At 47.3% G+C, this 15,736-nt stretch overlaps 1 protein-coding gene across 8 annotated transcripts in view; it reads right to left on the reverse strand.

The window, feature by feature from the left end:
* The window catches only part of LOC130282530 (synaptotagmin-15-like), an 85,904-nt gene extending 71,434 nt beyond the window's left edge, over nucleotides 1–14,470 (reverse strand). For 6 of the 8 annotated variants that reach the window (XR_008846439.1, XM_056530826.1, XM_056530827.1 and 3 more), the window contains exon 1: nucleotides 14,257–14,470. Coding sequence is in view for 3 of the 8 variants with exons in the window: in XM_056530827.1 (XP_056386802.1) it covers nucleotides 14,257–14,278 (22 nt within the window). In the remaining 5 variants the exon portion in view is untranslated. Of the gene's footprint in view, nucleotides 1–5,297; nucleotides 5,322–14,220 lie in introns of those variants that run through there. The other 2 variants (XM_056530829.1, XM_056530830.1) reach the window with 2 other exon arrangements.
* Nucleotides 14,471–15,736: the final 1,266 nt, after the last annotated feature.

Genomic DNA, 15,736 nt, shown 5'->3' on the forward strand with positions numbered 1-15,736 from the left:
CATCACAGTGAAATTGCGATGTCCCGGTCCTCTGAGAGATCATCTAGAGATCACAGCGCAAAAAATTAGCCCTCACACATCTCCATATACAGAAGAAAAATGTTCTAGAGGTCAGAAGAGGATAAATTTAAACATGCAAATTTTTGTAAAGTAAAACTAAATCAAACCTTTATAAGTAGGGTATCATTTTAATTGTATGGACCTACAGAATAAGGATAAGATGTCATTTTTACTGAAAAGTGCACTGTAAAGAAGCAGAAGCCTCCAAATTTACAAAATGGCGTTTGTTTTGTTTTATTTTTTTTGCCCCACAAATATATATATATATATTTTTGTTTTGCTGTAGATTTTGTGGTAAAATGATTGATTCATTACAAAATTAGTAAAATTGGTGGTGCAAAAAAAGAAGCCCTCATATAATGTGTAAATATGAAAAAAAACCTGAGTCCTCAAGGGGAAAATTTGGGTGATTTATTCCAGTTTTTGATTCCCTTTTTTTCATCAAAAGCCAGGAGAAGACCTAGCAGAAAGATAAAGTTCAAGAGGGGCACACATAGCTTTTTGTGGCAATTTTTTTTTTTTTAGCCAAACCAAAAAGCATATCCTGCATAAGGAAGTATACGGCTATGTTCACACTATTTTTTAGCTATTTTTTATGTTCACACAGTTTCTTCTGCTTTTTTTTTTGTTTTTTTTTACAGCCGAAGCTCAAAAACAGTGTGTGAACATAGCCTAAGGCTAGGTTTCCACACAGGCTTTCACAGATTTTTTGGAAAACTGCCACTGCAGTTTTGGAGCCAAAGACAGAAGTGTATTAAAAAATAATGATAAGTATAAAGGAAAGACTTATGTGGGGACCCAGTACAGGAAGTTGTCCTGTCCAGTAAACATTGCCTCAGGCACTTCTAGTGTCACTGTTCTGGGCCCACTACTCCAGGGTTTATTGATTTATGCTATTTTGGTATTTTGTGTTATGCATATGTTTATCAGTGTAATTGTATCTTTAAGGCTAAGTTTCTACTTGCTTTTTTTTCTGGCAGTTTTTGGAATACTGCCACTGCAGTTTTTGAGCCAAAGTCAGAAGTGGATCCATAAGGGAGGAGAAGTATAAGTCCTTCCTTTATATGTCCTATTCCTTTTGAATACATTTCTGGCTTTGGCTCAAAAACTGCACTGGCAGATATCCAAAAACTGCCAGAAAAAAAAACAAGTAGAAACATAGCCTAAGGGAAGTATTGCAAAGTAAATCATGTGATCCTGATGCCCCAATAGAATACCCCACCTTAGTCCTTAAATAGTGTAAGGGGGGAGGACCTGGTTAGTTCTAGATGTCTGAGTTACAGTTGAGAAGTGGAGGAGAATTGAGGAACAGTAGCAAAGCCTAATGATAAGCTAGAAGCTCTGGGGGAATACACAGTAGTTGGTCTAAAGTCAGCAAGGGATAATATCAGTCAAACATCTAATACCTGCAATCTAAAGTCTAGAGTCCATAGCAGCCATAATTCAGTCAAGTAAAAGCTACTACAAGTCCCAGCAAGGTGACAGGCTCCCCAGGGTTGCTCTGCACTTTCCCTGCTACGATCTGTACTATCAAGCATTTTACCATCATTCCTGCCTCAGTAAAAGATAGTTTTCTGTGGTGACCCATGGGTGTATGGCGGGGCCACGGGTGGAGCGGTGTGAGTGGTGGGATCAGATGGTATTAACCCCGGGGGCAAGATGTTGTTAACCTCTAGTCTTCGTGACGCCAGTGCGGTTTTAGGGTTCTGGAACACCACACGCCCGGTTTCTCCGCTATCCCAGTTGCTAGTAGTGAAATGAGAGTCCACAACCAGTTATGGTCAAACAGAGGCTTAAGGGTACATTCCCACACGGCGTATTTGCTGCGTATTTGCTGCTGCGTATTTTATTTTCTCTGTTGAAGTCAATGGGTAGGAAAATACGCAGCACCAAATACGCAGCAAATACGCAGCAAAATACGCAGCAAAATACGCCACGTGGGAATGCACCCTTACTGAGTATAAGACAGATGGAATTATCTTCACAGCTAAGGCCAGATTTCCCAGAGAGGTGGCCAGGACCCAGAAGGACCTCGCAGCTTGCTGGACCAATTTTTAGTTGTAATTAACTTCACTTGACTTGACTATATGCAGGACTTGACTAGTTTCATTGACAGCAGACATATACTTGAGACTTACTGGAATGACTGTAGCATTTGGGGTCTTCCAGATGCTGATCACTTGTACTGAGATCTCTGGTGGTTGCTGTCTCAGTAAAGACTGATGGTACAAGAGAGTGAATTGTAATGGCCACCCCTTTATATAGTGGGGGGCTGGACTAAAGCCCATTTGTCAAGCTGCACCAGTTAAGCTGGTGCTCTCTGGGAGAACATGTGACAACAAATCATGTGACTGCATAACATAACATGTGACAGGCTTACACAGGTCCTTGAGACCTCCCACAGGTCCTTTGTTCTACCTATACATAAGGAGACTGTCTAGGCATTAAAGTGATATACACAACATTATGGAACAACAGGTGGAGACCTTGCAGGGAAGCCCCCAGGTCACTGAGGGCCTCAACCTGACAGGGCCTAGGGCAAGAACTGTCTAAACCTTGAAGCATGGGGGTTAACGCTACCCTGGCATCAAAAACTTTCCACAATTGTCACCCAGAGCCAGTGTCCATTACACCGTAGCATACCACACTTTTTCTCCTTCTTGTTGGTCCACTTCTGACTTTGGCTAAAAAACTCTTTTTTTTTTTCGTTTCGTTTTTTTTTATAAAATTTTCGGTTCAGTAATATTTTCAGTTTAGATTTTCAGATACATTCGGTATTCGGGTGTCTAGGGCTAATTTTTTCGGATACATTCGGTATTCGGGTGTCTGGGTTTGATTTTTTTCAGATATATTCGTATTCGGGTGGGTTTGATTTTTCGGATACATTCTGTATTTGGATACATTCGGGTAAATCTTTTTTAAGCAGGGGACCATTATCGGGAGTGTGTGCAGGAAAAGAGGACAGCCGCAGAGATAGGAACATTGGAAGACAGGTAAGATAATATAATTTTATGTGATTTATATTAATACATAATGTAATGTTGAATGAATGAATGAGTAAATGAATGAATGAATGAATGAATGAATGTGTTTGATCGATGTGTTTGATTGTCGGGTGATTTATGTATAACATGATGTTATACATAAATCACCCGACAATCAAACGCATCGATCAAACTGTTGCAAAACTGCAACACCCACCCAGCATGCGGCTGTATGGGCATGCAGGGAGTTGTAGTTTTGCAACAGCTGGAGGCACACTTTGGCAAACACACGCATTCGCGCAAAGCTTTTTAATTCATTTTCAAATTCCGCTGGCTTTTGTCAGAAATGGGTTACCAGGTCAATGACATGCATAGTAATTGCCATGGGAACATTTTTCATTCATAAAACCAGACTTAATTGGATAATTGCAGTGTAGAATGTTTGGTGTCCTAAACGTTCTACACGGCAATTATCCAATTAAGCCTGCAGTTTTATGAATGAAAAATGTTCCCACGGCAATTACTATGCATGTCATTGACCTCAATCACCCGACAATCAAACACATCAATCATTCATACAGCATTCATTCACTCATACATTCAACATTACATTATGTATTAATAAATGATTAATACATAAAGAAATGTTGAATGAATGAGTAAATGAATGAATGAATGCTGTATGAATGATTGATGTGTTTGATCGATGTGTTTGATTGTCGGGTGATTGAGGTCAATGACATGCATAGTAATTGCCATGGGATCATTTTTCATTAATAAAACCGCAGACTTAATTGGATAATTGCAGTGTAGAATGTTTGGTGTCCTAAGCGTTCTACACGGCAATTATCCAATTAAGCCTGCAGTTTTATGAATGAAAAATGTTCCCACGGCAATTACTATGCATGTCATTGACCTGGTAACCCATTTCTAACAAAAGCCAGCGGAACTTGAAAATGAATTAAAAAGCATTGCGCAAATGCGTGTGTTTGCCAAAGTGTGCCTCCAGCTGTTGCAAAACTACAACTCCCAGCATGCCCAGACAGCAGCATGCTGGGTGGGTGTTGTAGTTTTGCAACAGCTGGAGGCACCCTAGTAACAGTAAAACAGTAACTAACAGTCAGAAACAGTGAAGTGCAAGGAACAATAAAAAAATTAGAAAGAATTCTTTACTTTAGTTTTTTTACCGCATGCATTCGGTAAATAATTAATGCATTTGTTTTTGGATAAGGAATGCATTCGTTTTTTTACCGCATGCATTCGGAGAATAACGAATGCATTGGTTATGTTGCTATTCGTTTTATCATTGCTATTCGGAAATATTCAAAAAATGTTTTTGTGCATTCGGAACGGCCCGAATGCACGAAAACGGCATAATTCAGTAAATTTGACATTCCTGCCGAACCGAATTGCACATGTCTAAGCCTTAGACAATTTTCACATCACTTTGTTTAAAGTGTACCTAAACAGACACTATTTTAAAATGTATCCATCAGGATTGTGGGGAGGAGCAGAGGGAGGGAGATTAAAAAAAATCTAATTTTTTTTTAAGGATTAGAGGATACGATAAATCGACACAAGTAATGGTTAACTTAGTCCAAACTGTGTTTCTGCCCCCATTAATTGTATCTGTCGGCATCCTCCTGAAAATGAGATGCTGATGTATACTGTCAACAGAGCAGACCCCATCCTCTTATATGGCTGCTTAAAGGGGTATTCCAGGATTTTTTTTATTTGACTAGGCTACAGGGGCTGTAAAGTTAGTGTAGTTCACAATATAGTGTGACGGTTTTCTCACAATGTCTCTGTGATTTTCACCCCAATATTTATTTTTAACAGGATACAAAATGACTGTTGTCTCAGATTCTTCCCAGGTTGCAATGCGGCCGAGACCTGACTCACTAGTCAGCTGATAACAGGCAGCCTGTCTGCTTCAATGGGTGGAGGGATCGCTTGGTGGGAGAGAGATCAATCTGCAACTAATGCAACAGCTTTAAGCACCCTGATTGAAAACTATAGGTCTTTTGATGGATGCAGCTCATTTATGTTTCAATGGGTGGGGTGGCTGATGTGTTGGAGGGAGGAAAATGGAATTGTGGGATTTGTAGTCAAAAAAAGAAAAGTCAAACAGGAAATACCATTTAACAAAAAGATAGCCACAGTGTTGTGGTAATCTCACAACATAGCCATTTATCCCCAAGACAAGCACAGATCCTTCCTAAGCATGTCCATTACTGTCTGGCAGGTACGTACTAAAATCACCTTAAGGTGGATAACCCCATCAAGGCTGCATCTAACCACGCTGTACCCGCTCACATAATGAAAAAGCTGGGGCACTGGAAGTCTCCTTGCTTCCTCAAGCATATACCCGATCCTCAGGCTGAGATGACTGGAGCTCTTAATAAGTAGACTTGTGAATAATGGTCTGTTGAAGTGCCAGAAGGCATGACACAGCTGTAACCACTTGTGAACACTGCACAATCAGGCCCAGCGCTAAAATAAGGCCGGCCAAGTGACTGCCTTAGGGTGCCAAGACTACTTTTTTTTATTGCTGTGCCACTCTGTGACTGAGGGCCACACAGCACCCTACTGTATTACCTAACACCTGCGCGGCCTGCCACGCTGGGGCGCCGTGCAGCCCTCACTGGCAGAGCAGTGCAGGTATATGCATGGCAGTTAGTGAATGTGGGGCTGGCCAGGTAACTGGCACCATGGTGGAAGATGGCAGCACTAGCAAGGATGAATGTGCCGTGAGGTCCCTCTCACTGCATGTGCGTCGTGCGGCCCCTCCAGGGCCCGCCATCAGGGGGGTAAAACCCTTACAACTGTATGGGGCCCAGACGTCACTCACTGACCACTGGGTGAGGACTGGGCCTCATAGTCCAGGGGGCTCGCACATTTCTATTAAATTACTTCTTTCTATGGCGCCAGCCCCTTAAGAGTAATGGCAGGGCCAAACAGGCCAGGGGCTGATGGGAGTAAAGACGTCACGTGCCCCGCGCAGGCATGCATGTCTACTCCAATCACCTGAACTGTCCCTGCCTACATCCCCGCGCAATCTTCAGCAGCAGGAGCCTCTCGCCGCTGCACCGATCCCCGGCGGCAGCAGGGTAGGTGAACTTGTGGGGGCGGGGGTGATGACAGGTGCGGGGGGGTTATGGGGATGATGAGAGGTGCAGGAGAGTGTTATGGGGGTGATGAGAGGTGCAGAGGGGGGTTATGGGGATGATGAGAGGTGCAGGGGGTGTTATGGGGGTGACAAGAGGTGCATGGGGGTGATGAGAGGTGCAGGAGGGTTGTGGGGGTGATAAGAGGTGCAGGGGGGGGTTATGGGGGTGATTGGTGCAGGGGATTATGGGGGTGATAAGAGATGCAGAGGGGGTGTTATGAGGGTGATAAGAGGAGCAGGGGGTGATGAGAGGTGCAGGGGGGGTGATGGGGGTGATGAGAGGTGCAGGGGTGTTATGAGAGGTGCAGTGGGGGTTATGGGGGGTGATGAGAGGTGCAGAGGGGTTATGGGGGTGATGAGAGGTGCAGGGGGGTTTATAGGGGTGATGATTGGTGCACAGGGGGTTATGGGGGTGATAAGAGGTGCAGGGGGTGATGAGAGGTGCAGGGGGGTGATGAGAGGTGTAGGGTGGGTTATGGGGGTGACAAGGTGCAGAGGGGTTACGGGGGTGATGAGAGGTGCAGGAGGGTTGTGGGGGTGATAAGAGGTGCAGGGGGGGGTTATGGGGGTGATTGGTGCAGGGGGATTATGGGGGTGATAAGAGATGCAGAGGGGGTGTTATGAGGGTGATAAGAGGAGCAGGGGGTGATGAGAGGTGCAGGGGGGGTGATGGGGGTGATGAGAGGTGCAGGGGTGTTATGAGAGGTGCAGTGGGGGTTATGGGGGGTGATGAGAGGTGCAGAGGGGTTATGGGGGTGATGAGAGGTGCAGGGGGGTTTATAGGGGTGATGATTGGTGCACAGGGGGTTATGGGGGTGATAAGAGGTGCAGGGGGTGATGAGAGGTGCAGGGGGGTGATGAGAGGTGTAGGGTGGGTTATGGGGGTGACGAGGTGCAGAGGGGTTACGGGGGTGATGAGAGGTGCAGGCGGGTTACGGGGGTGATGAGAGGTGTAGGGGGGGGTTATGGGGGTGACAAGAGGTGCAGAGGGGGTTATGGGGGTGATGAGAGGTGCAGAGGGGTTACGGGGGTGATGAGAGGTGCAGGGGGTTATGGGGGTGAAAAGAGGTGCAAGGGGTGATGAGAGGTGTAGGGGGGGTTATGGGGGTGATAAGAGGTGCAGGGGAGTGATGAGAGGTGCAGGGGGTTATGGGGGTGATGAGAGGTGCAGGGGGGTTATGGGGGTGACGAGAGGTGCAGGGGGGTTATGGGGGTGACAAGAGGTGCGGGGGTTTTAGGGGTGATAAGAGGTGCAGGGGTGATGAGAGGTGCAGGGGGGGTTATGGGGGTGATAAGAGGTGCAGGGGGTGATAAGAGGTGCAGGGGGGTGATGAGAGGTGCAGGGGGGTTATGAGGGTGATGAGAGGTGCAGGGGGGGTTATGGGGGTGATAAGAGGTGCAGGGGGGTTATGGAGGTGATGAGAGGTGCAGGGGGGTTATGGAGGTGATGAGAGGTGCAGGGGGGATTATGGGGTGACAAGAGGTGCAGGGGGTTTAGGGGTGATGAGAGGTGCAGGGGGGTTATGGGGGTGATGAGAGGTGCAGTGGTGTTATGGGGGTGATGAGAGGTGCAGGGGGTTATAGGGGTGATGAGAGGTGCAGGGGGTTATGGGGGTGATGAGAGGTGCAGGGGTTATGGGGGTGATGAGAGGTGCAGGGGGTTATGGGGGTGATGAGAGGTGCAGGGGGGTAATGGGGGTGATGAGAGGTGCAGGGGGGTTATGAGGGTGACGAGAGGTGCACGGGGGTTATGGGGGTGACGAGAGGTGCAGGGGGGGTTATGAGGGTGATAAGAGGTGCTGGGGGGGTTATGGGGTGACAAGAGGTGCAGGGGGGTTATGGGGTGACAAGAGGTGTGGGGGGGTTTATAGGGGTGATAAGAGGTGCAGGGGGTGATGATAGGTGCCCGGGGGGTTATAGGGGTGATGAGAGGTGCAGGGGGGTGATGAGATGTGCAGGGGGGTTATGGGGGGTGATAAGAGGTGCTGGGGGGGTTATGGGGTGACAAGAGGTGCAGGGGGGTTATGGGGGTGATAAGAGGTGCAGGGGGGTTATGGGGGTGATAATAGGTGCAGGGGGTGATGAGACGTGCAGGGGGTTATGGGGGTGATGAGAGGTGCAGGGGGGTTATGGGGGTGATGAGGTGCAAGGGGGATTTATAGGGGTGATGAGAGATGCAGGGGGTTGATGAGAGGTGCAGGGGGTTATGGGGGTGATAAGAGGTGCAGGGGGTTATGGGGGTGATAAGAGGTGCAGGGGGTGATGAGATGTGCAGGGGGATTATGGGGATGATAAGAGGTGCAGGGGGGTTATGGGGTGATAAGAGGTGCAGGGGAGTGATGAGAGGTGCAGGGGGTTATGGGGGTGATGAGAGGTGCAGGGGGTTATGGGGGTGATAAGAGGTGTAGGGGGGTTATGGGGGGATAAGAGGTGCAGGGGGGTTATGGGGTGACAAGAGGTGCAGGGGGGGTTATAGGGGTGATAAGAGGTGCAGGGGGGTTATGGGGGTGATAAGAGGTGCAAGGGGGTTATAAGGGTGATGAGAGGTGCAAGGGGGGTTCTAGGGGTGATAAGAGGTGCAGGGGGTGATGAGATGTGCAGGGGGATTATGGGGGTGATAAGAGGTGCAGGGGGGGGGGTTATGGGGTGATGAGGTGCAAGGGGGATTTATAGGGGTGATGAGAGATGCAGGGGGTTGATGAGAGGTGCAGGGGGTTATGGGGGTGATAAGAGGTGCAGGGGGGTTATGGGGTGATAAGAGGTGCAGGGGGGGTTATGTAGGTGATGAGAGGTGCAGGAGGGGTGATGAGAGGTGCAGGGAGTTATGGGGGTGATAAGAGGTGCAGGGGGGTTATGGAGGTGATAAGAGGTGCAGGCGGGTTTATGGGGGTGATAAGAGGTGCAGGGGGTGATAGGTGCAGGGGGGTTATGGGGGTGATAAGAGGTGCAAGGGGGTTATAAGGGTGATGAGAGGTGCAAGGGGGGTTCTGGGGGTGATAAGGGGTGCAGGGAGGGGGATGAGAGGTGTAGGGTGGTTATGAGGGTGATAAGACTTGCAGGGGGGTTATGGGGTTGATAAGAGGTGCAGGGGGTTATGGGTGTGATAAGAAGTGCATGGGGGTGATAAGAGGTGCAGGCAGGTTATGGGGGTGATAATAGGTGCAGGGGGTGATGAGAGGTGCAGAGGGGTAATGGGGGTGATAAGAGGTGCAAGGGGGTTATGGGGGTGATGAGAGGTGCAAGGGGGTGATAAGGGGTGCAGGGAGGGTGATGAGAGGTGCAGGGGGTTATGGGGGTGATGAGAGGTGCAGGGGGGTTATGGGGTGACAAGAGGTGCAGGGGGGTTATGGGGTGACAAGAGGTGCAGGGGGGTTATGGGGTGATGAGGTGCAAGGGGATTCATAGGGGTGATGAGAGATGCAGGGGGTTGATGAGAGGTGCAGGGGGGTTATGGGGGTGATAAGAGGTGCAGGGGGGTTATGGGGTGATAAGAGGTGCAGGGGGGGTTATGTAGGTGATGAGAGGTGCCGGAGGGGTGATGAGAGGTGCAGGGGGGATATTGGGGGTGATAAGAGGTGCAGGGGGTTATGGGGGTGATAAGAGGTGCAGGGGGGATTATGGGGGTGATAAGAGGTGCAGGGGAGTGATGAGAGGTGCAGGGGGTTATGGGGGTGATGAGAGGTGTAGGGGGGTTATGGGGTGACAAGAGGTGCAGGGGGGTTATGGGGTGACAAGAGGTGCAGGGGGGTGTTATAGGGGTGATAAGAGGTGCAGGGGGTGATGATAGGTGCAGGGGGGTTATGGGGTGATAAGAGGTGCAAGGGGGTTATAAGGGTGATGAGAGGTGCAAGGGGGGTTCTGGGGGTGATAAGGGGTGCAGGGAGGGGGATGAGAGGTACAGGGGGGTTATGGGGGTGATAAGAGGTGTAGGGTGGTTATGAGGGTGATAAGACTTGCAGGGGGGTTATGGGGGTGATAAGAGGTGCAGGGGGGTTATGGGTGTGATAAGAAGTGCATGGGGGTGATGAGAGGTGCAGGGGGGTTATGGGGTGATAAGAGGTGCAGGCAGGTTATGGGGGTGATAATAGGTGCAGGGGGTGATGAGAGGTGCAGAGGGGTAATGGGGGTGATAAGAGGTGCAAGGGGGTTATGGGGGTGATGAGAGGTGCAAGGGGGGTGATAAGGGGTGCAGGGAGGGTGATGAGGTGCAGGGGGTTATGGGGTTGATAAGAGGTGCAGGGGGGTTATAAGGGTGATGAGAGGTGCAAGGGGGGTTATGGGGGTGATAAGGGATGCAGGGAGGGGGATGAGAGGTGCAGGGGGGTTATGGGGGTGATAAGAGGTGTAGGGTGGGTTATGGGGGTGATAATAGGTGCAGGGGTGATGAGAGGTGCAGGGGGGTAATGGGGGTGATAAGAGGTGCAAGGGGGTTATGGGGGTGATGAGAGGTGCAAGGGGGGTGATAAGGGGTGCAGGGAGGGTGATGAGAGGTGCAGGGGGGGTTATGGGGGTGATAATAGGTGCAGGGGGTGATGAGAGGTGCAGGGGGTTATAAGGGTGATGAGAGGTGCAAGGGGGGTTATGGGGGTGATAAGGGGTGCAGGGAGGGGGATGAGAGGTGCAGGGGGGTTATGGGGGTGATAAGAGGTGTAGGGTGGTTATGGGGGTGATAAGACTTGCAGGGGGGTTATGGGGTTGATAAGAGGTGCAGGGGGTTATGGGTGTGATAAAAAGTGCATGGGGGTGATGAGAGGTGCAGGGGGGTTATGGGGGTGATGGGGTGATAATAGGGATGTAAGAAAAAATCGATTCTCGCGATAATCGCGATTTTTCATTTGCCGATACAGAATCGATTCAAAATATTTTTGAATCGATTCTTTTAGGGATGTGGAATTTTTAATAAAACGCACTTTCTCTTACCTGCCAACGAGCCCGCGGAGCTCCGGTACAGTCCGGTACAGGTGTTCGGTCCCCGGGCTGTATTCTTCTTACTTCCTGTTAGTCCGGCACGTCACATGGAGCTTCAGCCTATCACTGGCCGCAGTGATGTCCCGCCTCCGCTGGTGATAGGCCGAAGCTCCATGTGACGTGCCGGACTAACAGGAAGTAAGAAGAATACAGCCCGGGGACCGAACACCTGTACCGGAGCTCCGCGGGCTCGTTGGCAGGTAAGAGAAAGTGCGTTTTATTTTATTTTGCAGCCCGCACGGGCTAACATGAGAAAAGTGAGCACCGGAGTACTAGATCGCCGCTGTCAAAGCTGACAGCGGCGTCTATTGGGATCTATGAATGCTCCCAGGTGGGCGATATATCGCGATGTATCGCCACCTAGACGGTATCGCGATATATCGCGATATATCGAATCGCCACACTGGTATCGCGATTCGAATCGAATCGCCAAATTCTTGGCGATTCACACCCCTAGGTGATAAGAGGTGCAGGGAGGTTATGGGGGTGATAAGAGGTGCAGGGCAGGGACGTGCAGACATAGGGGTAAAAGAGGGCTGGAGCCCCTGCCCTTTTCCTCACCTGCCCCTCTAGTGCCCTCACAAAAGGAGCTACAGACTCAGGGTGACAGGTGAAGTAAAAAGGATCCGTTGCTAGGGAGTTGTATGTGGTTTTCTGGAGGGTGCTGTGCCCTCCCTGCAGCAAGGGGGCGCCACTCACCCTGTCATTATCTGCCATGTCTAAGCTTCTCTCCACATGGAGGAGACAGGAGCAGAGGAGGCAGAGAGAAGCCCCGCCCACAGCATGTCCGGACACAGACTTCAGCCAGTGCAGCCCTTACTGTAAGTAACTGTAAATATATGTGACTGATTGTATGTCAGTGTGTGTGTATATATATGTGACTGATTGTATGTCAGTGTGTGTGTATATATATGTGTGTGTATATATATGTGTGTGTGTGTCTATCTCTATGTATGTGCAGAGAGGGATGGCTGGGGCCTTACTGTAAGTAACTGTAAATATATGTGAGTGAGTGAGTGTATGTCAGTGTGTGTGTGTATGTATATATATGTGTATGTATGTGTGTATGTATGTATGTGTGTATGTATGTGTGTATGTATGTGTATGTATGTATGTGTGTATGTATATGTATGTATGTATGTATATATGTGTGTGTATGTATGTGTGTATATATGTATGTGTGTATGTATGTATGTATGTGTATATATGTATGCGTGTGTGTGTGTGTATGTATGTATGTGTGTATATATGTATGTGTGTGTATGTATACATATGTGTGTGTGTGTCTCTATGTATATGCCTATATATGTGAGCAAGTGAATCTTTGTATGTGTATATGTATATATGTATGTACAGGGGTGTGGAAATTAAAAAAAAAAAAACTACTTGCCCAAGGGACTAAAGCGGAACACAATCTACTTGTCCCTCAAGAAAATCCACTTGTCCTGGTAGATAAAATAATTTCAACCAAAATAGTCTGATTTCCCCCCCCCCCCCCCCCCCCCCCCCCCCACTAGACCACCAGGGATGGATATAAGATCCTTTAGACACTGCTGACAGCGGTGATCTAGTGGTTAATAGGCGATCGCAGTATCGTCAGGATATTAGCGGCCGGAGAGCTGTAGCTCCTCTTACACCCGAGACAAGCCCAGAAAAGTCTAGATGTAACTTTTTGATCACCTTATAAAAAATTTCTAATATGAAGTGACCAAAAATGAACAATTCTGGACTATTATTTACATTTACACCGTTCACCGTACGGTTTAATTATCATATTTTAATAGTCTGGACATTTCCACATGCAGCGATACCACTTATGTTTATTTTTGTACATTATTTTTATTTAAAGAAAATTGGAAACTTTTATTAGGAAAGGGGCTTATTCACATGTATACGCACTTTTTAAAATATTTTAATCACTATTTTTCAGTCTCAATAGGGACTTATGTGTTACGGGGGGGGGGGGGGGGGGTTCTGCTTCTCCAGTTTATATGGTGCATTTTGTGTCAGAAAATGCTGGAAGTTGCATTTAGTTACTAGATAACTACAACTCCCAGCATGCCCTGATGCAGCCTATGGTTGTGTGGGTGTTGCAGCATGTTGCACTGTATAGTAGGACAGTTAAGGTTATTGTGTAACATGCTGGGAGTTGTAGTTTTGGTTTGTGTCAGCTGCAGAGCCATAGTCTGTGTCAAGGAATACTGGGAATTACAGTTAGTAACTACAACACCCAGCATGCCCTGATGCAGCCTATAGCTCTGCAGCTGACCCGAACCAAAACTACAACTCCCAGCATGTTACACTTTATAGTTCTACAGTTTAGGTTATGGTCCACCATGCTGGGAGTTGTAGTTTTGGTTCGGCGTGTTTGTGTGCATCCGTGGGGCTCTTGGTTGGCGGGTGAGTATGAAGGGGGGGGAATATTCTGGGGGTGCAATTCAGTGCAGGGGCCACTAAAAATAAATAACATTAAATGGTACAACTGCCCTAATGCCTGACGTGACAGTCCGCTCCTATACAAAACATTCATGCATACACATCATACATACACCAGCCACTGCCCCATATCATACATACACACCCCCGCCACATCATACATTACATGCACACATACACTCACACCATACATATACACCATACATATGCACACATCATACATACATCTGCCGCTGCCCCCCCACATCATACATTACATACACACATCATACATCACATACACACATCACACTTAGACATTATACACACATCATACATTACATACACATCACACATAGACATCATACACACATACACTCACACCATACATATCCACCAGTGTTTCCCAACCAGGGTGCCTCCAGCTGTTGCAAAACTACAACTCCCAGCATGCCCAGGGCATGCTGGGAGTTGTAGTTTTGCAACAGCTGGAGGCACCCTGGTTGGGAAACACTGATATACACCATACATATGCACTCATCATACATACACCTGCCGCTGCCCCCCCATCAGACATTACATACACACATCACACATACACTCACACCATACATATACAACCACCCTTCCTGCCGCCGCCTGTATTCTCGGCCTCCTCACCTGAGCCGCCATGAGTGGACATCAGAGCTGTAGTCACCGCCGGTGTGAGGTGAGATTTCCGTCCTCCCCTCCCCCCCGCTCTGTGTTTTCCCCGTGCAAACAAGCAACCGCCCCGTGGTGGATTAGGTCCTGTCTAGACAGAGCAGGGGAGGGGGAGGGGTAGAGCTGTGTGCGGGGGATGGAGCTGTGCACGGAGCTGTTTACGTCCTTTCTCTCACCCTGCTGTGTCTTCTGAGCTGCATCCTCCGGGAGTGGAGATAAGGGGGGGCTCTGCAGTCAGCTGGAGGCCGCCGCCCCCTCCATACACTCTGAGGGCCGGTGTGAGGTGGAGACTTCCATCGGCTCGTATGTGTGTATGTATATGTATGTATGTATGTATGTATGTGTATATGTGTGTATGTAATGTGTGTATGTATGTGTGTGTGTGTGTGTGTATATATATATATATATATATATATATATATATATATATATATGAGCAAGTAAATCTCTATATGTGTGTATATATCTGTGAGTGATTGTATGTGTGTACCTGTATGTATGATGTGCTTATTGGCTATATCTTTTAGTATATATTCCATGTTATATGTGTGTCTGTGTATTTATGTTTCTTAATGTATATTTGTACCTGGATGTATGTGTCAGTGTCTCTTTGTATGTGTGTATATTACCTATGTACTGTATGTGTGTATATTACCTATGTACTGTATGTGTGTATATTACCTATGTACTGTATGTGTGTATATTACCTATGTACTGTATGTGTGTATATTACCTATGTACTGTATGTGCGTATATTACCTATGTACTGTATGTACCTTTATGTTATGTGCTTGTATGTATTGTATGAAGCACATTATTAGGGAATTATTGAAGGAATGTAAGCACATTATATAGGGAATTTATGGAAGCACAGTATATATTTCATTATATTGGAACATTATATTTTTATGTATGCTGGCACTGTGTATAGATCCTTACGGTGCGTTCACATGTGCCTATTTTTGCTGCAGATTTTGCTTCTCAATGACAATGGGAAGAGAAATCTGCTAAAGCAAATCTGCAGCAGAAAATACGCACGTGTGAACGCAGCCTTAGTGGTGGCACAGTATATATCTCATTAATGGTGGCACAGTATATAGGGAATTAATAGATGAATGGTGACACAGTATATAGTTCATTAATAGATGAATGGTGGCACAGTATATAGTTCATTAATGGTGGCACAGTATATAGGGAATTAATAGATGAATGGTGGCACAGTATATAGTTCATTAATGGTGGCACAGTATATAGTTCATTAATGGTGGCACAGTATATAGTTCATTAATGGTGGCACAGTATATAGTTCATTAATGGTGGCACAGTATATAGGGAATTAATAGATGAATGGTGGCACAGTATATAGTTCCTTCCTGGTGGCACAGTATATAAGGAATTAATAGATGAATGGTGGCACAGTATATAGTTAATTAATGGT

The sequence above is a fragment of the Hyla sarda genome, chromosome 7, assembly GCF_029499605.1.
Source record: "Hyla sarda isolate aHylSar1 chromosome 7, aHylSar1.hap1, whole genome shotgun sequence".
In the NCBI taxonomy this organism is placed as follows: domain Eukaryota; kingdom Metazoa; phylum Chordata; class Amphibia; order Anura; family Hylidae; genus Hyla; species Hyla sarda.